Here is a 24,959-nt window from a genome sequence, read left to right as displayed (position 1 = left end):
ATTGTAATGCTCTCTTTGCTGATAATTTAATAAGGCCTGGCCTTAACATTCCACACTCCAATGGTGGCTAAGTTCCTGCCATAAAATCGAAACTATTGCCCAGCACTAATGCTGTTTTAATGCTAAGTATTTCTATTTGAAGTCATCCATGACGTCTTCTCTGTCTCTAGAGTTGAATACCTAGACTCAGATGCAGCATAACAACTTCTAAAGGCACACTTCCTGGTGGAAATCTCCATAGGAAAACATTCTGGTTTATTACTAATGAGACCCAAAGCTAGGAAGGCCAGTTAAAACCCCATCCCCATTTAAAAGTCTTGTCAGCTAATTATCAGACATTAATGACTTGCCCATGAAATTTGGAAGTGCATATTGTTTTAATGAGACCCCAGCTTCCTTGCCTCACTTTAATCTATTTCTTTTATTAAGCAGAGTGGATTGAGATTCTCGACCTTCAAAGAAGACAGTAGTGTGTATAGAAAGAAAAGTTTAGACAAGGCCCCATGATAGACTTCAGACTATCTCCACAGGAGTCTCCCAGACCCTGGTCTGTGAACTCCAGGAGGATGCTCACTGTCTGCCCCTCTCATCTCTCCTTGCTGAGTAGGGAAGAAAGTCTGACTCCCTCTCCTTCTAATCCCCTCCCATCCCATTCATGTGATCCTTTTAAAGCATCAAAATTACTATAAAAATAAACTGAAATATTGAGACCTGATCAATTCTTCTTGTTTTCACCTTAATTTGAAAAAAAAAATTAAATTAAAAAAACAGAAGAAGAGAGAAAGAAAAAGGCTTCAAGGAGCACAGTACCACATGGGTTTGTAATAGTTACCAGGGACTTGCTCCAGGTATGTGTGTAGAATAGCATTTTCGGCAGAGGTAAATTAGGAGAAGGCCAGGTGGTTTATATTATAAAAATAACATTCTGACCCACCATGTGCCTGAAACATTTCTTTCAGTTGACAGGAACTGGTGAGTTTTCTCTGAAAATTGGACTCCCAGACCAGTCCCCTCCCCCATACCTAGCAAAGACCCACATTCCCAGCACACACAGAGCTCTAAATTGTTCCCAACATATTTGCTGGCAGCATGACCTACAGAGAGACACAATATTGGGCGACTGAGTTTCAATCATTGCCCTCTTTTCATATCACCATCTGGAAGGGGGTAAAATGCTAATATACCCACAATTAGATAAATTGGAACACATGTAAATGTTCATGCTTCGGCCAGGGCAGTCAAGGTCTTAAAGAACAGAAAGCACTGGGGCCTGGCTTGTGGCATTCTTTTTTTTTTTTTTTTTTTTTTTTTTTTGCTGAAGGCTTGCTGTCAGGATGAAACTGAGGTGTCGGTGACACTGACCAGAGCTGGCAGGCCATACACACAATCTCTTGCAAGTCACAGAGACTGTAAGTTGCAAAAGCAAAATGTTCCGAACCACCTGAATGTTAGACATAACAGTCTACAGGATTTGGGCAAGAATTCTCACCTCTCACAGTCAGTTTATTAGGTTTTGCCACCTGCACAATCCCAGCTTGGAGAACCTCTCAGTACTGTGTACTGTTGAGGGAATGCCACCTAAATATCACTGACCTGTCATTAACCCTAGGGAGGATGGCATCGTTATTTTGGATACAATTTGCAGCATTTGCCATTACATTACTATTATTCAAAAAATTTTGCTCCTTACAAGCCACATTTCAATCCCTTGGTTACCACTGATAGGCAGTGAGTACAAGTGAACCTAATTTGGTTGTACACATTTTGAATCTGAAGACCTTTCTTCCTATCTTTAAAACACATGCATGAATAATTCTAGAAAGCCTCTTGTTTATGATGCACTGTGTTTGTGGTGTATGTTCAGGAAAATCTTGGGACATAGAAATGTCTACTGAACACATGCATCGTGCCTCATTTTCTGAAACAAAAGCATGGAGGAAAATTGATCAAATGAGGGTAACATTGTTCAGAGTATGCATTGTGTCCGTTTGGTTAGAAGATGTTTCTATAAACAGTAACACACCTATAACTAGTTCTAAAATATTTCACAAATAGCAATAAAAGTAATTTCTTAGGAGGCATTTCCATTTAAAACATTCATGACTATCAAAATTTTATTTAAATTAATTTAACAGCTTCTGTTCATCCTAAAAAAATTGACTAACCATTATTTTATTTGAGGACAGTTTAAAAATAAATCGTGGGTGGACCAGGTATGGTGGTACATGCCTGTAATCCCAGCAGCTAAGTTCAAAGCCACTCTCAGCAACTTAGTGAGGCTTTCAGCAATTGAGTGAGACACTATCTCAAAATTTAAAAACTTAGAAAGGCCTGGGGATGTGGCTCGGTGAGTGACAACCTCGTCGTCGTGTCATCCTCATCATCTTGGATGGATCTTAACATTACATTATGAAAAATTATTATGGAAGAAATAAAACTTGATGAGTAGAAAAGTAAAATTGAGATATCACTTAGATAAGTCGGCAAATTTTAGAAGAACTGTAATGAAGAATTTTTTTGTTGTTGTTAACCTGAATACTGCTTTTTTTGACGTTGGGTAGAGGCAATTTCTCTGGTGAAAAATTAGCACTTTTCAATGTTAACAAAGGTGAATTTACCATGAAGACCAAGAAGCTTCCACAAAGGCCCCTTGCAAGTCACAATGCCAACTTTTTTTCACTTGTAACTTTATGTGGTTTTTCTTAAATAAGGTCCCGAAATTGAGTAGGCCTTGGGCCACATAAAGCCTGGATCTGTCCTTGACAGTTAAATATGAGAGTCAGGGAAAGCATGGAGTGATGTTCCTCGAAAAGGAACTTCATAATCAATCGCCTGGAAATCTTATTAAAATGTCGATCACCCACTGTGATCTATCCGCAGAGATTCTGGTTCAATAGGTCAGGTTGGAACCTGGGGTTACGTATGTTTAACAAGTTCCCAGGAGACTGTGCCATGAACACTGAAGCTTTTGAACTTTGTTCTCTACTCCTGGATTAGGCTTGGTGATTTTTGATGATCTAAGCTCCAAAATAAAACACAAAGCCAGAAGGAGCTGGGCTGGAGAGGGGGATGGGATTTCTTAACCCATACAACTGAGAAAATTTAATATGAATGATTTTTACTTTTGAAGTTCCCAAACATTTCTTAAAATTGTTAAACAACTCCAAGAGGCAGACTTTCCAAAGCTCTTGGCCCCATATTTCATCAAGAGGATATATTCTGCCGCGACCCCTCGCCAGCAAGGAGGACACGACACAGGATTCTTCTTTCAGCAGTTTATTCAGGCCTTTAATTATGTGTCTCTGGAAGCTTCTCCTTACTACTACTACTGCTACTACTACTACTACTACTGCTTCTGCCCCTTCACCCGAGCGCCCCAGCCTTGATAAAGCATATCAAGCCCCAATGCACAACTGCCACGTGGATCTTTCTCATAGGGTGTTTTACAGCTACGTGCCAATTCTCCCCAAACAAGGAGTTGTTTATTACAGGCCACGGCGCTTATCAGCGCCATCTTGTAATGGCGACCACGGTCCGCTGACACGGCTCACCACAATATTCAATCCAAAGGAGACATTTCCTACAAGAGATAACATTTGATCTCTTGTTTAGTCATATTGGTCTTTCTATTTCTATCTTCCTATAGTTCAGGAAACCATCAAATGGGGAATAGGAAAAAGGATATTAGATAATCATTAACACATTCCCCTCCTCGGAAAGCATGATTTACTACCACAGTGTCCTCTGTCCTCCTTGGCCTTTTAAGTGAAAAAAAAAAAGTGAAAGCATGATTTACTACCACAGTGTCCTCTGTCCTCCTTGGCCTTTTAAGTGAAATCAAGTTTGCCATGTAGGGATGGGGAAAACACCATTGGAATCTGATGTCAAAATGACCCATGGAATGTCAAAGTTGGAGTCTTGTCTACAGTACTCAACTGGGTTAGGGAACACTGTGTGACCTTAGCCAAATTACCTGTCCTCAAATTACATTTCCACAACTGCAAAATCAGGATGACAAAATCAGCCTCACAGGATTGCTGTAATAATGGAATGTAATAATAAACAAAGTGCTTAGCACAGTTCCAAGCACATAGTGTCAGCAATGAGGATTATTGTTATTGAGCTCTCCCTCAAGGGTGTGGTAAGACAATTTCTAATTACTGGCAGTCAGCAAAGCCTTTGTCATAGTTATCTATTGCTGCATAACAAATTGCCTCAAAAGTTATAAACATTAACTGTCTCATATAGTCCCTGATGACCAGGAATCTGAAGGCAGCTTAGTTAGGCGATTCTGGCTCAGGGTCTTAGAAAGTTGCAGTCCATTTGTCAGCTGAAGCTGCACTCATCTGAAGCATTGATTGGGACTGGAGGATCAGCTTCCAATCTCTCTCAGGTGCTATTGGCAGAAGGCTTTTATTCCCTGTCATGTGTCCCTGCTCATAACTAGGAAGCTGATTTTTTTCTAAAGCAGTGATCAAAGAGAAAACAAGCAGGACCAAGATGGAAGCTCACGGTCTTTTACAATCCAGTATTGGAAGAGATAGCCCATCACTTCTGCCATGTTCCATTGGTTTCACAGACCACCCCCAGTGCAGTGTGAGCAGGAATACACTAGAATGTGAACCCTAGGAGGTAAGATCATGAGGGCATGTTGCAGGCAGGCTACTACTGCCTTTAAATAGCTTTCTGGGTTATTTTAAGTCGTTCTTTTTTTTTTTCTTTAATTTTAGATTAGTCAGAAGACTTTGAAATGATTATAATGGTTTATAATCTACCAGCAAATGAAAGGCATCTGAGCATCAAGACAAATAATGTCTGAGTGAGGTCTGCTGGCCACTTGGAAAGCATGTGGCTCCATATGCCTAAGAAATCCACAGCTGACTTCAGTAAAATCTACACTGTTAAATACTCTAGCTCTGCACGTTCACAGAGTGCAAGGGACAGGCGTTGTCTGTCTATACTAACAAGTAAGAATGGCTAGTGGATGTAAGTAAGAATGGCACAGTGTACTAATCTGTATTTATGATGGGGTCTGGATTTAAAATAGCAAGAATAAACTATGCAACCTGGGAAGTCTAATTCTAGCAGGCAGTTACATTGAAATAACATCATACTTCACTTACTCCCCAACTGATGTCTTTGAGGGCCAGTTTGAACACCAATAAAACGTCCTGTCACTTACCATATTTTATTTTCTTACAGCATTTCCCACTCTTTGATGGTAACTCTAACAGAATTCTTCTTCCAGCAGAATCCACACTCTGGTTTAGATAGACTCAGTAGATTTCTGTTTTGCTGAATTTCTTTCCCTAGTACAGGTTCTTATGGGTCTAAAGTTCCCCTTAAAAAATCCTAAAGAAAAATATGCAACAATTACTGGCTTAGATTTGTAGGAGAAAGTGACTGGTTAACATTATAGCCATTTTGAAGAACGTGTCTTTCAGAAATGTATAATACAGTAGTAAGAAAAGCCCCAAGATGCTCAGAATTTATTTTATGCACTTATCAATTGGTACACTTTCTATCCTGTTTTAAGGAAGGATTTTGTACACTGAAACAAGAAAATAAGTAAAGACAGTGTCCATCTTAACATCCTGATACTGGCTGAGTCTCTTTTCCCACGAATCCTGGGTAAAAACTCTTTCTGTTCTCTCATCCTGGCTGCACTTTGATCTCTGAAGCAGTGCCATTTGGTTGTAAATGTGGTGCCTTTGATCTAGTACTTAGCTGGTCTTATTTAAAATAGATAGCTTTTTTTTTTAAACTAAGTAGTGTTTACTAGGGCTCTCTCTTTATGAAAAATGGCTTAAATTGCTATTATTTAGATAGAAACTTGTTTCCTAAGAGTGCTCCAATCTGAATCTAATTCTCTAAATTCTAAAACCCAACAGCTCTAGTGTAGATTTTGTAAAGCTAAATTGTTATTAAAATGTGCTGCTGCTACAGATGTCAGGTAATACTTGCAAAAACTTTGTTTGCTTTTTAATGGGGAACTGATTTTCCAAAGAATAATAAACATAGCCTGCACTTAGGCACAAATGGTCCTATCAGTCTGTCTAAACATAATACCCAATTATCCCTCTGAAATCCAGGTATTAATGTATTTTTATATTACTGGGTTACACATACCACACAACATATATTGAAATGGGACCCTTTTCTCAAATAATTTTTTCTTTAAGAATTTCTTGAACATTATATTTGGTGGTCTAGTAACTTTAAAAAAAATTTTCCTATGCTGTATTCAGTTATTCACAAAAGCACTGTGCAAGTAGGGCAGGGGACTTATAGTCAGCTAAGACATGGATTCTGCCCTGAGGGAACTCACAACCTGGAGGTGAAGCAGGAAGGCACAGCACTAGCAAACAATCACCCTGCAGTATAGTCATGGTCAGTGGTCCTCTTAGCCTGGCCTTGAACATGCTCAGGAAATACTTCTAGGGAAGGTGGCATCAGAGTTCAGTAAAGGACTGCAGACTCAGGACCCAACATTCTGTAAATTTCCAGCAAAGTCTACTAGACAAAGTAAAACCAGGAACCCTCTGGTTTTATATAGGTGACCTAAACCTTGGAAGAGGTCTAAACTTTGAATGACTTTGCTGCCTATAGCTACATCCAAAGTATTTTTTCTCATCATTCAAACCAAAGAGAAAACCCAAACTATTTTCCACATATATTTTAGAACTCCAGCTCTATTCTTTCCCTTAAATGATTGTATTAGTTTTCCATCACTGTGATAAAATACCTGAGAGAACCAACTGAAAAGGAAAAAAAGATTATTTTGGTCTGGTTTCAGAGGTTTTCGTCCATGGATAGTTGATTCTGTGACTTTTAGGTCTATGATGAGGCAGCAAATCATGACAGGAGTTTGTGGTACAACAAAGTTGCTCACCACATTGCAGCCAGGAAGTGAAAGAGAGAGAAGAGTAGCTTGAGTCCCAGTGTCCCCTCACAGGGCATATCTCCAGTGACTTGACTTTATTTCATTAGGACCCACTTCCTAAAGGTTCCACAACCTCCCAGTCCACATGGCTGGGGACCAAGCCTTCAATATGTGGGGTTTGGGCAGCATTTAAGATCCAGAATGTAGCAAGATTATATGGAAAATTACTCTGTATTGTGATTTAAAGTAGCTCCTCCTGCCCTTAAATATTCTACTTTATTAAGCCCATTCAGATTTTTTTTTTTAATTCTCCTCAGTGTCTTGTCCTGCCATTTTCGAGGTTTTATACTTACTTCATCCATGCATTAACCATACAACAAACATCTCTAAACACTGACCCTGGGTTAGGCCCTGCCAAGGTCTGGAGGTTAGGAGAGAGGATGAGAAGAGTGATGAGTAGTCAATTACATGATCACTACATCATTTCTACTATTCTATGACGTTTCAGGGGAAATCACAGAGCACCTGGAACCTGATTTCAGAAGCCCCTAACTGGGTTTGTGGAGATGGGGAGGAGAAGCAGGCCTCTGGAGAACATGTTTTGAGTGTTCCTGGGTAGGGCAGAGATGGTTAACATAGGGTGCATGGGGCAGAATTGAAGAAGGGCTTAAAAACTAGAGGTATTTGGCTTAATTCTGTGAGTGGTACAGAATTAAGGCTGTGAAACTGTGGAAGAATGTGATTATTGGCATCTTCCTTCTTCTTCCATACCAGTTATCAAGCAAATTCTGAGAATCATACATTTTAGGAAGTAGAAGATTTGGATGAAACAATTTGCCCCAAAAGTTCAGATGGTCCAGAGCTCATAGTCACAGAGTGGAGGAGAAAGGATACCTGACCACCCCATTGGCAAGGACCGGGCGGGGCCTGGCTTCTCTTCCTGGGACTTGTTTTGCACTAGTAATTGTAGAATCTACAATCCTGGGTTCAGGCCATCACACTCTGGGGCCCAGGTCCATGGGATCCAGAGTCCATGTTTTTATAGGCCTTTACCCATCTCTGGATACCTCAGATACACATCAAGCCAGAACTTGAAGAATAGGAATTTTTATCTGTTAGAAAAAGAGACAAGAGGCCTAAAAAAAAAAAAAAAAAAACCAGCAGGATATATTAGGCAGATCAATGTGAACAATGTGGAAGCTGAGCTAGGAGGACGGAAAGCAATAGTATATTTGGGCACACGGGGTAGAATTAGTAACTCATTTGTCTTAATGAGTTACTAATCATAGGCTGTCTGTGTTGTCTATCCTTGGGAAAGCCAAAAGGAATACTACCCACCCAAACTGCATGAACTAAGAGCAAAGTGAAAAAAGCAGTCCTCAAGAAAATTGGAGAACTGATTCTAGAACTAAAGAGGAATAAATGCTGGAAAAGCAAAAACAGTAGATATTGGCAGCAGCACCTTTGCATGAGCCTAGAGGTAAAAGACTATATGACTAGCCTGTTCTTGGAGAGTGCTGTCATGTGCCAGATAGTCTCAATATTTGAACTGTATTATTTAATTTATTTTTTACTTCAATCTTGCTATTGTTTCCATTTTACAAAGGAGGAAATGGAGACACAGAGAAACTAATCAATTTGTTCAAATCTTACAACTATTATGTGTTAGAGCTTGAACTCCAACCCCTGCAGTCTGACTCTGAACCCTGTGTTTTTGATCATTGTTCAAGAAACTCCAGTTTCCATGTTAATCTTCTTTCCTTACTTCTTTTCATTGAAACAGAGATTCAAGGAAGGTCCTAGTAATGAATTTAAATAACCTAGCCCACAATAGCAGCCATTACTCTCTTATTAGGACTTATTAACAGAGTAGGCAAAGCCTCTGATCCATAGTAGACATTGCGTAACTCTGCAATTGGACCAAAATCCATCGAAGACAATTAAGACATTTGCATGGGCTCTACAACTAAAGGAAAATCTGCATGATCTTCAGGGAGTAGCAATGGGTATAGAAGAACAGGTGCAGACATTGAATGTATGAATAGAAATGTCCAGAGATTCACTGATGCAAGGATAAAATGGTGAGTTGCTGAATCCTTTAATGACTGCTTTTCTCCTTCCCTTCTCAAGTGCTGCTTAAGTAGAGCTGAGGCCAGGCGGGATGCAGCAAAAGTGGCCCTAATCAACTCCCTCTTCAATGAACTGCCCTCTCGCAGGATCACCAAGGAATTCATTATGGAAAGTGTTCAGGAAGCGGTGGCCTCCACCAGTGTGAGTACCATCAGGGGAGGGATAAGCTGGCCTCACTGAAAATACCAAGGAGGCGTTTGGAATCTTGGGAGATGCTAAAGTGAGCAGATTCTTAGTTTAAAAATTGCACGGGTTAAATTTTTACCCACTGAATCATTACTTTTCAGCAAAAAGAATACTTGGATTAGAAACTGTGAAATTGGAGCTGGCTTTCCACTCCACATCCCAGTAATATTTTTTTTTTTTTTGTACTAGAGATTGAGCCCAGTACTGCTTTACAAATGGGCTATATTAGCAACTCTTTTTATTTTGAGGCAGGGTCTTGCTAATTGTTGAAGCTGGCCTTGAACTTGTGATCCTGCTGCCTCAGTCCTCCGAGTCACTGAGATTACCACCACGCATGGCTCTGTAATATTCTTAAATTCCCTGGATCACAATTAATCAAATTTTACATTAAGGTAGATAATTTCATCTGCCTTTATTTATTTATTTATGTCAAAGTCAGCCAATGTGGGGCTCTATAATCTGTATTTTTAAGAAAACACTATTTAAAGACTCAACCTGATACATATTAACTGTTATAATTATCATATTTAATATCAAATTTATTTCTTTCAGAGAGCTTAGAAAATTTCTGTGAGGGACACAATTAAATATGAAGTACTTTAAGAGCAAAAACCCTTAGAAATTTAAATAAGGCATTCTCTTAGCAATTCAGCACTGAATTATTAATTGCCCCATGAATGATTTGGAGGTCCTCACCCCCATTACCTCCAAACTATAAGCCACAGAGGAAGCCTTGGGCCCCCACCTGTGACAGGTGTTTCTCTTGAGTGTGCTTGAAGGCAGGAATTTGGCATTACCAAAGGAGTAGCCAACTTTGGTTTGCATTAGCATGCCTAAACCCTATCTAAGGTTTTCCTTTTGTTTGCCTCAATCTGATTAGAAAACCATCCTTCTGTAAAAGCTGCTGATAGTGAAGGAGACATCATCTGACTATCATGTTCCTTTCCCCCTCACAAATGCTCTTATCACATAGAGGAGATATTTGAAAGGGGAAAGGGAAGAGCAATTGACCTGCCAGGGAGAAGGCAGGGAGCTCTGCACTATATCTGGTCTAAGGATGAAAGGAAGCCTTTATTTTCCGGCTCTGTAAATTTCAAGTGCCTTTGAGGAAGAGAAGCTAGGAAAATGATGCCTGATTTATATAAGTGTGGAATTTACTCAGGAGCAGGGAGGGCCCTCAGTGTAAATGTAATTTATCATTTTTTTTCATGGAAATTTCTAAAGAAAAAGAATATATATGGCTTGCAGGCTTCTGTATGGATTTCCTCTGGGATATTTAAAAAGCCAACATAAATATTTCAGCAGCAGTGTGTTAATGTTATTGCATTCAAAAGCTATAAATTTGCTGCTATCTGATGCTGGTCACTGTTTGCTCAGCCTCACAAGGTCGCCATTGCCCACCTTCCTTGGAATTCAGGCCATGGGATATTGAAGGAGGCCTGCATGCCATTCCAGAGTTTATGTTAGCTTCTTAGCACAACTCCCACAACCACACTGAAAGGGAATTTCATTTCTACCCATCACTCACCCACCTTGTTTCCTAAAGATTAAGTGGTCCGAGAGTGAAAAAATATCAACCAAGATCCATGTCTCCAGTCCAAATGCCAGCATATTATAAAAGCTCCCCCTAAGAATCATGGCAATAAAATGTGAATGGTCCATGCAGTTGGAGAATTCTTCAATGTCAGTTACATAAGCTTTCCCTGGCTGTCAGTGAAATCAGAGCAAGGTCAGTGCTTTGAGAGTTCAGAAAGCAATGAAGTCACCTCAAAGGGCAGTCACACTAGCATTAACACCACCAACAACTAAAACCCTATGCAATGATATGGGAAATTCTGCTTTGGAATTACTATTCTGTCAAGTGTATAATTAGTTAACATTCTAATCAAAAGCTAGTTTCAAGTTGATTATAAAATCTTCTTTATTCTGAATTAGGGTAAGATTAAGGATTTTATCCAAAATCAACTGTGACAGTTGATTGTAAACTTGCTGTGTGGCCATAGGATTGATCTCTGGTCACTCAAATAAGGGGAGGAGGAATCAGTAACATTTTCGTTTTCTCCTTTCCTTCCCAAGGGAACTTTAGATGATGCAGATGACCCAAGCACGAGCATTGGAGCCTATCACTACATGCTGGAGTCAAACATGGGGAAGACCATGCTGGAGTTTCAGGTACCTGACTTCCTGATTATTCTATCCAGAAGCCTGGGAGAGATGCAACTCTCATCATTAACATCTCCTATTCTAATGACCTAGTTCTCAGCTGGGGGCAGTGGTACATGCCTGAAATCACAACAACTCATGATGCTGAGGCAGGAGGATCTCAAATTCAAGGTCAGCCTGGGAAAGTTAGTGAGAACCTGTCTCAAAATAATATAACAAAGGGCTGGAGATATAGCTCAGTGTTGAAGTACCCCTGAGTTTGATCCCTAGTACTGACTGGAAAAAAAAAAAAAAACAACTATTTTTGTTTAATTTTCCCTTTCATGGAGTCCAACACCATGGCCCCATTTTAGCCACACTTTAGTGAACTAAAACAAACAAGGAAACAAGGCAAAATTTTCACTTTTATGAAGGGAAGGAAAAGACTTAAGTCTAAGATGTAGGTGAGGAACATGGCAATCTTACTTCCCTGTAACACCCCACCAGCTTCTCAGTACAAAATTTCCCTTAAACCAAATCAAATTTAAAATTCTGGTTGTATCCATCTAGTTTATAATTTTCAGACACCATAGAGGAAGTTTCCCACAGTGTACACTGAAAGATACCACTTCAATTATAGTATCTCTGTTATATAAGAACTGCCTCTTCCTATCACCAACGAAATCAAAAAAGTTAACAATCTGTTACCGTTTTCCGACCACTGCTGACCAGCAACAACAGAGCTGAGGAGCTTGCTACATTACCTATTGCAAATGGTCTCCTCTTTATGACATTGCAGCTTTACGATGGTGTAAAAGCATACCTGAACAACCATTTTATTTTTTCCTTTCAGTATAGTACTCAATAAAATACACTGCATATCCAATACTTCATTATAAAATAGGCTTTGCATTAGATGATTTTGCACAACTGTAGGTTGTGTTTTGAGCATGTTTAAAGTAGGGTAGGCACGTTTAAGGTAAGCTATAACGTTCAGTTGGGCACATTTAAGGTAAGCTATAACGTTCAGTTGGTTAACTGCATTTTTGACTCAATGGCATTTTCAACTTACAATGCACTTCTCCGGATATTACCCCTGTGGGAAGTCAAGGTGCACCTGTATTTGCAAAATAAACACTTATGTTAACAACAATGAAAATAGTATTAATAAGTAATGCTTCTTAGATTCTTTCTTCATCTGATGTGATGATTAGCACTTAACTAATGTTATCATAATTCAACTCTCGCAACAACTATATGAAGTAACTATTATTATTATCTTCATGTTATTGCTGAAAAGAAGTTTGTCATAGCTTAGCAAATGACAGAGCTAGGGTTCAGACCCAGGATGTCTGATCTCTGAGCTCACATGCCTGACTCTTATATGGATGGACAAATGAAAATTCAGTGGGGATCAGGTAGGAAACATGTACTCCCCTAGAAAATGAAACTTGAATGTAGTCGAACATTTCAAAACATGCAATGATGCTAGAAATCAATATGTAATATTACAAACAGGAGACTTTATTCCCAGTAATTCTATTTTCTTAGGTTAGATTCCAAGAAGTAACCAGAGATTACAAAATTAGATCCAAGAAGCAACCAGAAATACAAAATTTCATGGACAAAGTGTGAAAAATTAAAAAAAAAGTTTCATCATGGTAAAATTTACCAGGGTGTTACAGCTGAGGCCTGAAACAATCAACTTTCTAATACCTTCTTCCTACATTTCAAATCTTTCTCCAACCAATGGCATAGCCATGTCTCGTGTGTACACATTCCTCCTGCTGTTTTTTTTTAAATCAATAATTTTCTTTATGAGTTGCCCCTGTGACTGAAGTAAAAATACTCTTTCTTCCTTTTGTCCTTGATCTTGGTCATCTAATTTTCTCCTTTAGGGGACATGGTGTTGCTGACGAGGGAGCCTTGGAGTCTACCCTGTGGAGCAGGCAAGGGCACGTGTTAGCTCTGGTTCTAGCCCAGACTCTGGAGGGCGCTGACTGGTTTTAGTCTTGCTCTGTTCCTTGTAGCTCAACCTGTTTCTTCATCTGGGTGTAAGTCAGGGACAATAATAGCACCACCTCACACTGCCCAAGTGAGAATCAAATGGGACAGTAGGGGAAGAGTTCAGCACAGTGCTTGGCACATGGCAAGTGCTTCCTGGGGGTCAACAACGTTACTCTATGTCTTTCTGGAGGACTGCTTTACTGAAATGCCAGGAGTGGCTAGACAGATTCCCTTGATAGCTCTGCCTAATCTAAAGCTTCATATGTGGGATGACTGTGAGTCCCTGCTGCAGGATAAAAAGGTGCAACATCCGAAGGTCCGTTTTTTTTTTTTTTCATAACAACATAAAACTAAACAAAAAATTAAAAGGGAAAAGAATGTCTCAAGAGAAGGAATGCACATTTCTTAAAATCACATAGTCCTGTGTGGGAAGTCTATCACTTACCATCTGGAAGCTTGCCCATTCCAAGACTCAGTTTTCTTATCTATAAAAGAGAAACATTAATGCCTACTCTAGATTAAATAATGTGACATTTATAAAGCACATAGCATAGAACTGCCCACATGGAGGAAAACAAGTTTTTTTTAAAAAAATTCCTCCCTTTACACCCCATCAAAGAATATTGCACTTCTTTTATTATAGAATGAAGATTTCCTGCCCCACTACACAGTACCTTCCATATGATTTACTAGCTCTATTTTCAGAAAAATTGAGAATGATTTTTAATAGGATTGGGTCAGTTTGCCAAAGATGGGGAAGTGAGAGTTTCTAAAAATCTGAAAATTCCTTCCAAGTACTATGAAAGGCTTTACTCAGCCTCCTTTTAGTCATATTTTTATTGCCTTGCTTTGGGCTGTGTTTTCTGTGTGGTCTATGTAATAGGGCATTTTAATATGTGAAATAATAATTTGAATCATACTGTGGAAATGCTTCATAAACTCCCATAAAAACGACTGGGTACAGGATGGGGACAAAGGAAGAGGAAGATGTGAGAACAGGGAAAAATCCAAGCTCCCTCTCCACAGGAGAGAGTCTGGCAACCCTGGAGGAGGACCTGTGGAGCACATCCCTTTTCCTTCCGCCTAACTGCTGGGGACCAGAATGTTCCTTAGTGGCCTAGGCTAAATGTATCAGCATGGGTCTGCACATAATGGGAATTGACTCTAGACCTGGGCTGTTTCTGCAGAGACGCAGCGATTCAGTCCCCTGGTGGGTCATAGACATGTGTTTTCATCTAGCTATGGATGGCTATGCCATAGAAAAACAAGGTTGGTGTCTCCTGACTGCCCTCAGGCTTTCAGGCGGCCCCTGCTGCAGCCAGCACTCAGAGGAAACATGATAGGCCTCTGCTTACCTTCACTTCGTGGGAGGGAAGCAAGGGAAGTCAGGGCTGCTTGTTTTAAGGTAACCTTGCCACAGAGAAAACTGCCTGCTGTTGGGGGTGGGGAGGACATGGGGCAGCCATAGTCACTGGGTCTGGTCAAGGTCAGATTCTAGGCAGACATTGACTGAAGCTGGTTAATATATTTATTCTGAAGCCTAATGCAATCCATGGAAGAGTTGTTTATTTACATCTTTGCTAAATTCTCCAGGTCGCCTTTTAAAACCTCATCCCATAAACAAATTTCCTCTTAAATCCATTCTCTTGGGTGGGGAGATGGTGCCCACCTGTTTTTCAAGTTCTCCATTTACAGTGTTTGTTTTTCTTATTTCTGATGAATCACAGAACCGAGCCAGTCTTTCAGACAAAGTTCCAGAGGGAAAGGGTGAGCATTTTCTCCCCGACAAAGTAGCTGAAAAAATCAAACATCATGTCTAATAGGAGGCAACACCAGGCAAAACTGTGAGCACAGAGCCCGCTTGTTGTCAGTTTAAATGGAATGAATGAAAAATAAACCAGGAAAGCTGTTATTGAGAGCTGCAACTGCAATTTTCCCTGAAGAGGAAAGAAAACACAGGATTTATTCTCCATTCAACTTTAATTCTCTTTGCTAACCATGACCCCAGCTATGTAATTGGCAGGGCCCAATACAAAATAAAAATGCAAGGGTCTTTGTTCTAAAACTATTAAGAAGTTTGAGACTGTAGCATGTTAAAGTTTGTTAAGTTTGAGTCTGTAAAGTGTGCTGAACGCTGTGACTGCATAGACCTCACACTCATGAAGCAGGGCTTCCTGCTGACAGACATATGAGAAGGGCCCTGACTAGGGTTAGGTGAGTGAGGCATTTATTTGTCTGTGGCACAAAATTGTAATAGACACTAAAAATGATCAAGGTAGATAATGTTATAGTGTAATCTTTTAAAAACTCATAAGGAATGTAAAAAAAAAAAACTCCTAATAAGTAAAAGATCAAAAATTTAAACAAAAGACTCTAAGTGTGCATGAATCATCTCACTCTGCTTACACATTTCTTCGCCTATCTCACCCTAAGAGGCCAGCTTCTGATTGTCCTGTCAGTCTAGCCAGGCTGCCAGGCTTCTAGATTATCCCATATAACAAACACCAGGACATAAAAGACTTCCGGGAAGGGCTGCTGTTGTGGCTTGCCCCACACATGTGAGGCACACTGGGTTCAATCCTTAGCACCATAAAAGTAAATAAACAAAACAAAGATTGTGTCCATGTATAACTAAAAAAAAAATAAAATAAAAATAAAGACTCAGGGAAGAGTAGGACAGGACCTGGTGGAACGGACAATACTAACTTCCTTTAGGGTGACAGGACTTCTCCAGGTAGAAAGCAAGATGGCAAGCATCAGGCAGTAAGGAAGCATGGTGGGACTAGGAAGAGATTCCTCACAAGTCCACAGCAGCCCTCTCCCTGTCAGTCTGCAATCATGCAAGGATCTTTTGGGGCTGAGCATGTTGTCACTCAGCATCAGGAAGATAGTAAATTTCATCTCATGAGAGGACATATGACAGGAAGAATAATGATGATGAGATTACTATCTCTACAAAGGAGGACAATTCTGAGGTCAGGATATAGTGTAAGAGGGTGAAAGGAGGTCATTTTCCCTAGAGAATTTCAGCAACCAGAGCAACATTGAAGAGGCAGCTGTGTTACTGAAGTGAAAAAGAGCTGCCTGGTGATGGGATCATGATTCAGACAAACCAGAGAAGGAATCTGGAGGCAGAATGGTATAATCATCTTTGGGAAAGTTTGTGAGAGATGAAGGTTGTCAAGGGGCATGAGAAAGGTTTCCAGTTCTGTTCACTGTGTTGTTGTGGATTTTAGAATCTTTGGGGATTTGCAGATTGGAATGACCTCAACTCATCTGGAAGAGGCAGCCCTTAGTGGTTAGATAAGTATGAGAGCCCAGAAGATCTTGGAGGAAGAAGAGTACATATTTTTAGGCAACAACTGTCAGAGGATGAATCAAAATGCCTATTAGCAACAGTCTGTTTCTCAACTGGACTCTAGGGATGATAGGACAATACCAAGATGATACTGGAAATCACAAAATAAATCTAGTATATCTCTTAGTTGTCAACTTTAGATAGGGGTTGGGGGTGTAACTGTGTAGAGTTCATGCCTAGCATGCTTAAGACTCTGGGATCAATCTCTGGTAGTGCATGCACACACACACACACACACACACACACACACACACCCCAAAAAATACTTTACATAAAGATTTGGAGTGTGTGGGGGTCAAGTGGAGGAGTAGGGTGGTATTTGTCTTCTTAAAAAATGAAAATTCACGATGCTCAAGTAGATTCTTTATAAAACTTGAAACCACACATTTGTAAATTTACAAATATTGGCCCTCCTATTGCATCAGAGATCCTGTTCCATATTAGAGTATGCACAGTTTATATTCACTTTTATGGTTACAAAGTATTTATGAGTAGATTTGGTGGGAAGGGTAGCACATATTTACCAGCCAGAGTCACTGAGGCTACTTTGATGGAAAAATGGAGAAGCATAGCAGTGAGAGCCTCATTAGGCAAGATTTGAGTTCTGGAATGAAGCATTTCCCTTTTTCCATATTAGTGTACTGATGCGATGGTGTGAAAACCTAGATGGTGTCCAGGAGAGAGGAGGCCATGAAAGGGTGGCTTCCCTGGATATTAGACCCAGGACCCCAGGAAGATAATGGGGTCTCTGGAGTGAAACAAGAAACTTGCTTGATATTCATATTGCATTTTTATTAATAGAAACTAAAGTGTTTTTTTTCTTTTACTATGGCTCTTTGGGCTCCCAAGATACTTATTGTTCAGTGGAAAACAGAAAAGAGAGCCAAACTTGATCTCAGACTGAAAAGAAGAGAAGCACTAAATTGTAATATAGTAAGAATAGATAGAGCTACTTACTCCTCCCATAGTTTTATAGCTTTAAAATTTGCCAGACAATTATAAGATGCCTGAAATCTAAGACTAAGTATGTGTCTCCTGGTTTTCCTAATGAAATTTTTTTCCTGAGTAGGCGGAGGTAAAGACAGTCAAAAAAAAAAAAAAAAAAGTCAGCTTTTTGTATAAGTAAGACATCTGTCTAAATGTTCTTTTTCATAACCTTTCAAGAACAGGAAATTTTTTAATTGTGTTGAGTAATTTTCCAATAATGATGTGGTTGTGCTTTATGCTATTCATCCTAAAAGTTATCTCTCTGGCAAAAACAAAGAAAAATAAAAAATCCCTCTATAAGTGAAACACAGATAACTCTGGTGGAAAACTTGTAGCTCTAACTACATTAGGAAAATAACATTACTGTTCCGTATGTTGTTACATCTTAGCTTGCCCTTGATATCAGACAGTGAAAGGGAAAATGGAGCTCCTATAGAACTTAATGCCATCAGATGTGGACAGTGTTGACTTGTTTTTTCTTTTCTTTTTATTTTTCCTTTTTTTTTAGTGTGTGTGTGTGTGTGTGTTGACATGTTTTAATGTCAATACAACTTTATTGTCTACATTTTGAGGCATTTTTGACTGAATTTATAAATTTAGAAATGTTTACAGTTTTTCTGTAGCTTGTCCATTGTATGTTTTATATTGTCATAAGATAAAGTCACAAAAAATTTTAAAGATTTAGTTGGCTTTTATTTGCAATTCTAGAATTGGGCAAGAAGTCCATAAAATAGAATACATATTCTGATGAGCTAAGTAGTAAAGCTTGAATTTATAGGCAGAAAACATCTAAGGAAAGCAGAAACAGAACCAAAAATAGATTGGTTGTTTCAAAGTTAATTTCCTCTTAAAGGTTAAAGCAGAGACGATCTCCTTATCATGCTGGGATCCCAGCTACAACTGGAGCTTGGTTATTATCACTTTCTTCTGGTTTCTTGGAAGATCAGAAAAACAACTTAGCTTCAGCTCCATGACATGGAACATTAGCATGAGTGACTACATTTTGGTTTGGTCTGTTAGACCCACTGCAGGAGCTCAGTCAAAACTAGTGGCCTCCTGTAAATTTTATTTCATGATATTTACATATTTAGTTTGGGCTTAAATTCTTAAAATTTATTTATTTTTTTTTAATAAGTTAACATGGTTACATGATTCAAAATTCAAAAGGTTTTCTAAAAGATTAGAAGAAAGAAACCCTCCCACTCCCACCTCTCAGGCATACATTTACCCCTAGAATCAGTAAGTGCTACCAATTTTGTTTCGATTTGGTTTTTGGTATTCGGGATAGAACCCAGGGATGTTTACCACTATATTCCTAGCCCTTAACCTTCTCCTCTTCCTCCTTCTCCTCTCTCTCTCCTTCTTCTTCTTCAAAGCAATTTCTTGCTATGTTGTTAAAACTGGTCTCAAACTTGCCTTCCTCCTGCCTCAGCCTCCCCAGTCATTGGAATAACAGGTATCTGCCACCATACCCAACCAGATTATTTGTTTGTTTGTTTTACTATTATTATTTTGGTTCTAAGAAATGATCTCAGGGCCTTACACACATGATAAGCCTCTACCACCTGAACTACATCACCAACCTTATTACCAGATTCTTTTGTATTTTGACAGAACTCTTCCAGGCAGTTACATGTCAATGGTACAGAGGGAGCTATTATTCTTTTTTTTTTTTTTAAGTAGGTACATTTTTTTTTAACCTTCATTTACTTATTTTTTTAATGTGATGCTGAGGATCAAACTCAGTGCCTCACACGTGCTAGATAAGTGCTTCTGCCACTGAGGCACAACTGCAGCCCCTCTTTTTTTTAACAAATAGTAGCACAGACTACACATGTTTGCACTTTGCTTTTGTTTTGACGATATACCATGGAATTCTTTACATTAGAACTTAGAGAATGTTCTCATCCTTTTCGTATGTGAAGTATTCAGTAGTGTGGATTTGTCATACTTTATTTAAACATTTCTTAAAAGAAAAAAAAAGAACATCTAAAATGCTCCCAATCTCTGACAATTTCAAAAAAAACAATGCAACATCTAACCTTGCCTTTACATTATTTCTCAGATGTTCTGGTATATTTAGGAAACGTTTTGGGTGTATGATTATTAGAGCATATGACTTTTCATTGTTGAAAAATACATGTCAATTATTGAGTTACTGTGTTATGAAAGCACAGATATAGCAAGTGCGTGAAGGATGAATTCTCCAGGAGCCTGGGGACTCTACTCTTTGAAAAGTCCCAAAGTATTATGACAATATTGCATGTTTCCCTGATACTTTTGGGGATCAGTATTATGCCCTGGTCCTCTCTTGCAGATGGACCCTTCTGCTTCATAACTAATGACAACTGTTCCATTTCATAGGAGCTGATGACCATTTTCCAACTACTGCACTGGAATGGAAGTCTAAAAGCCCTTCGTGAAACAAAGTGTTCTCGACAGGTGAGACTGTCCAGTAGGTTTGCTCTGTATGATAAAGCAGATGGCTGGTTGTCATCTTCTTAGGGGGTTTCCTTGATGTAGCTTATTTGTCTACTTAAATTTTGTAATTATTTATCAAGAGTAGAGGGCACATGAAGAAATATATAAAACAGTCTGAATATATGAAAAATGGTGGCTGGATTTAGGACTGATAGAAATACCTGTACTGAATGCCAAATGCAGCCATCATTGACAGACTTGGTCTCCAAGTTAGATGCAGAATCTCCTCCGGCTGGGTGCCTTCACAAGCTCCAGTGCAGAAGGAAGTTGAGACTCACTGTCTGGAACATTCTCACTGCCAATAGGCAAAGGTGGTTGTGGTTAGGGTATCCCCACCCCCACCCACTAAAAGTTCCCAGTGGACTACAGAAAGAATTGTAAAGTTGGACAAGCTGGCATTCAATCACCTCAGTTTTTTTGGCAGTTCTTCCTTTTTCAGAGACAGGGTCCTACTCCTTCTTCATTACTTATGAGAAGCACTCTTTCCCCCTTGTTAAAAGCAAATGTAAACCCTCTCCTGTATATTAACGGTCTTCACCTGCTGGCCTCTGGGAGATTTATCCTTTCTTTACCCACCATCAGAATTTGAAAGACGGCAGTTTATTTTTGAGTATTTCCTAACAGGAATTTGTATGAGGAACAAAGCCTCTATAGTCAGCAAGTGGAGGCTGAATGTGAAAGTTTTCCTGCGCACTGCAGCCCCAGGAGTTTTCTGTTGTTCTTTGCTTAGAAAGCCTGGTTTTCAAAATGTCAAAATGGAAAAGAAATGAGTAGCTGACAATGGCTTTGGCTATTTTTTTTTTCCCCTCTTTCCTTTGATTTTGTAAGAGGCCTTTGAAATATGCTGGGTTGGTTATAAACACTTTTCCATGATTGTTTTTAATTTGTTAAGGTCATAAATAAATACCATATGTTTTTGAAAATAAAAATAAGCAATGCATCCACTCCATACAATCAAACCTATACATGACAGTAGGATGTATTAACAATTTTTTTTTAACAGAAGAATTGAAGGTAGAGGCTGGGGTTGTGGCTCAGTGGTAGAGCACTCACCTAGCATGTGCAAGGCCCTGGGTTTGATCCTCCGCACCACATAAAAACAAATAAACAAAATAAAGGTATTGTGTACAACTAAAATAAAAAATAAAAAAAAGAATTGATGGTAGTGGCTAATTTTTAATTATTTCCAAAGCAAGAGACAATATACCATGAAGCTATCATTATCCTGTCAATAATGATAATGCCTACATTCCATAATACATTTTTAACTTTCTCTCTGTAGTAACCATGACCTATCGAGACTGTTATTTTCCTTATGTGAATACCACAGCAGCTAGGAGGCTGACTCTCCTGGCTTCCAACAAGTCTTGTTCTGAAGCTCCCTTGAATAAACACTTCCTATTTTCTGCAAAAGGTGTTTCACTCTTTCTGTCTTCTCAAAGAAGATGATGCTGGGCAGAAGTGTCCAATGAAAGAATGGGGCAACATTCATACCAATTTTTCTAGGAATATATTTTTTCAAAAGAAGGCTTATGTTTTTTAGAGATGTAAGGGCTTTATTTTGTGAACATTATTGTCATTCCTAATAGTACTTTGAGGCAGACCTGAGTGACTTGTTCGGCTGGACCATCGTTTCCTTTTTAAAAGTATGTCCAGGAGATTTGGTTTTCATCTCTGGATATCAGAGAAATTTGGTTGTTGGTAAAGCCCAAGACTGGGGTGGAGGGGGAGGGAGGCCTTGAGCACCGTGCTTCTGTGGCTCTCTACTGACACTCTGAACTTTGGTTTCTTGGTTCCCAGGAAGTCATCTCCTATTATTCCCAGTATTCACTAGATGAAAAGATGCGCAGCCACATGGCACTGGACTGGATCATGAAGGAGCGGGAGTCACCAGGAATTCTCTCTCAAGAGCTGCGAATGGCCCTGAGGCAGTTGGAGGAAGCCAGGAAAGCAGGACAAGAACTACGGTTTTATAAAGAGAAGAAAGAAATCCTAAGCTTAGCCCTGACTCAGATCTACAGTGACCCTGACCCTTCCTCACCCAGCGATGACCAACTGAGCCTTGCGGCCCTTTGTGGCTACCACTAGCAAGGCCAGGTCCCAGTGCCCCCAAGGACTCTAACCTTAGGAAGCTCTTTGACGGAGCATCAATAGCTACTACCTGAAGGCTGTGCTAATACTCCCATCCATGCCATTCATAGACCATGGGAGTGACAGGACTCAGGCAGATCCCAATCTCCCACTTGATTTATTTTCTCAATACTTTCTCAATAGCTTCACTTCAGAAGGAAAGATTGAAGACAGGGTTGTTTGAACAAACATTTTCCAGGGTTAGCTCCAATCTAAAGCCTAGCTGATATGTGCCTTGCTAGACTGTATATGTTGTTTTAAAGAATGGACCAATATAGCAGCCAGGACCAGGGCAAGTGGTAGGATAGCAATTTAAAAAAAAATACTTGGAATTAATAAACAATACAGATTGTTTTTAAAAATATAAAGGGTCAGAGTCTCTTTCCAATCTCTGAAAGCTAAATGTCAGTTTTTACTCCACAAAGTATAATCCAAGGCAGCAATGGGAATGTTTTCTGGACATTTCACTATCAAAGATCTTAAAGTGGCAACAGTATGAAAATCTTAGATAAATTTAATGTGGATTAAAACACCACTGTAATAATTTTTTGAAACCCCATTCTTCCAATAGGGGAGGGTAAATGTCACCTACAGTGGTACTCTTATTTTTCTTCCTCAAGAAGAAATACTATTCAATTTCTAAGTCTTGCAGTTAATCATATTTGTTTTTAATTTGCAAAGAGGTGACTTGAAATAATTTGCTTTTATTTTTGCTACTGCAGACATATCTACAATTGAGAAAATTAATCACATTTTAAACATCAAAACATTTTGAAAAATTATTAGCATGTAACAAAGCACTTTTGATTCCTTTCACAGGACTAGAGAGATCTTTAGCTGTCTTTGTTGTTAAGTACATAAGAAACCAGGAGCTCATGTATAATATCATTATTATTAAGTTAAGTCACTGGAATCTTCTTTTCAAGAGGGATAAGATGTTTCCATCTCTATCTGACCCATCTCTATGAATCAACCAACCAATTAGAAAATCATAGTAAAATACAAACTAATTTTCAGATAGTTCCTGGCCACTTAGATTTAAGAATGATATCGGTAATTTTAAAGGTTCATAGATATTTCTATATCTGTAACATGAAAAGGATTATTCTGAATTTAGACAAAATTCAAATTAAAGATTGTTTTCAATTACAAATTGTTTAAATAGTCTCTTTTTCTTATGCAAATGCAGACTAACTTTCTCAAAGTTAAATCATTTTAATTACATTGAAGCTTACAAAATATATTTCACCCTCATATTTAAATATGTACAAAGATTAGTGTCAATCTTTAAATCCTTATGAAAACCACTATATCTGACCATATACTTTGGAAACAGTCTTGATAATAAAAGATTATAAACATCCCATTTCTCAGACCACGGGAAATTTTAATTACACAATTGTCCTACTCTAATATCTCAAAAAGGCAATGGTAAATTTTACCTTAAAATATTATTTTGCCAAAAGTCACATTCCTCCCATAATTGGGTTAAATGTCACCTGTAAGAGAACAATATTCCCTTATATTCCTGAAAAGGAATTACAATTAACTTTTCTATGTGGAATAAATTTTAAAGTTAAGGAAATTTACTATTTAAAGTATTTTTTTTCATAAACCATTCCTCTTTACATTATCATTTCAAAAAGTCCACACTTTCCCATGTTGGGTATATCTAGAGTTAAGTTACTGTGAGGATTTGCAGCCTTTGACAATGACCACCTCAAAGAGACACCATGTAATTAAGTATAGGAAAACAGGGATCAGATGGGACAATGTCAAATTTACATTCTGTCCTACAATTAGAAAACTATACCCATTCTTTAAACTGCAAATAGAGGCAAAAGAAACAAAAGTTGAAATCTTGACTGGTCCCTTTGATTCCCATTTATAGCAAATCAATTTTGGCTAAGACAATGGTTATCAGAACATCACATAAACATGAGCAATCTTGGCACAGGGAAGAGCAAGGTTGAGGTACAAAGCAGATTTTTTTCTTTTCTTTTTCTATATCTTGTTCACAGTAATACATTGAAGTAAAAGGGACCACATATGGAGCCCTGAATCCTAATGGATTATTTTTTTGTTCTTTATTTAGTTATAAACTCCTTGAGACTCTCAAAAAGGTTATGGTCCATCACCAAGGAAAATAGAACAAGACAGATACACTCAAAACTGAACAGTTTCAAAGAGTACATTGACCTTTGAAAGTCCATAGATTTCCTAGAGGATTATTGGCCCCCAGTTCAGGACTCATAATTTTGAACACATACACACAGTCTCTTTAGTGTCACATCAGATATACAATGTAGCTTAGATATAGCCAGGCCATGCACCCTATTTCTAAGATAAATATTATCATCCGGAAGTACAGAATTCCACTGTTTGACAAAAGACAGTCTAATTTTCATAAAATCCAAAGGTACCATGCTGTTATAAAGAAAGCTTAGACAAACTAGCCACAAAATTTGGGTAAATATATCAGATTATTACAGACTTAATAAAATCATTGTTCCTCTAATGTTAAAAATCAGCTGTCCATTTGTTTAAAAGTTCACTTTTACTTTTGCTATTAATTTTATTTACCTATTTCTAGCAAAGAAATAGAATTCATGAAATGTAATTATTCTCAACCATGAATCTCATCATATAGGTCTC

The 24,959-nt window shown here is 38.6% G+C and overlaps 1 protein-coding gene and 1 long non-coding RNA gene across 2 annotated transcripts in view; one reads left to right on the top strand and one right to left on the bottom strand.

Moving 5' to 3' along the window:
- Lix1 (limb and CNS expressed 1) overlaps nucleotides 1-23,457 on the top strand; it is a 49,464-nt gene extending 26,007 nt beyond the window's left edge. The window contains exons 3-6 of the mRNA XM_005326139.5: nucleotides 9,014-9,154; nucleotides 11,276-11,371; nucleotides 20,058-20,135; nucleotides 21,975-23,457. Of these exons, the coding sequence (XP_005326196.1) occupies nucleotides 9,014-9,154; nucleotides 11,276-11,371; nucleotides 20,058-20,135; nucleotides 21,975-22,262 (603 nt within the window). The 3' untranslated portion in view covers nucleotides 22,263-23,457. The remainder of the gene's footprint in view (nucleotides 1-9,013; nucleotides 9,155-11,275; nucleotides 11,372-20,057; nucleotides 20,136-21,974) is intronic.
- Nucleotides 3,261-10,938, bottom strand: LOC144376835 (uncharacterized). The gene is made up of 3 exons (XR_013437214.1): nucleotides 10,732-10,938; nucleotides 5,183-5,352; nucleotides 3,261-3,580 (listed from the first exon to the last, which is right to left on the bottom strand). It is a non-coding gene; the product is annotated as an uncharacterized LOC144376835 (long non-coding RNA).
- Nucleotides 23,458-24,959: the final 1,502 nt, after the last annotated feature.

Source organism: Ictidomys tridecemlineatus, chromosome 1 (assembly GCF_052094955.1).
Source record: "Ictidomys tridecemlineatus isolate mIctTri1 chromosome 1, mIctTri1.hap1, whole genome shotgun sequence".
Lineage (NCBI taxonomy): Eukaryota > Metazoa > Chordata > Mammalia > Rodentia > Sciuridae > Ictidomys > Ictidomys tridecemlineatus.
Note: the sequence above shows the minus strand (reverse complement) of the source record. Positions and strands in the feature narration are given on the sequence as shown.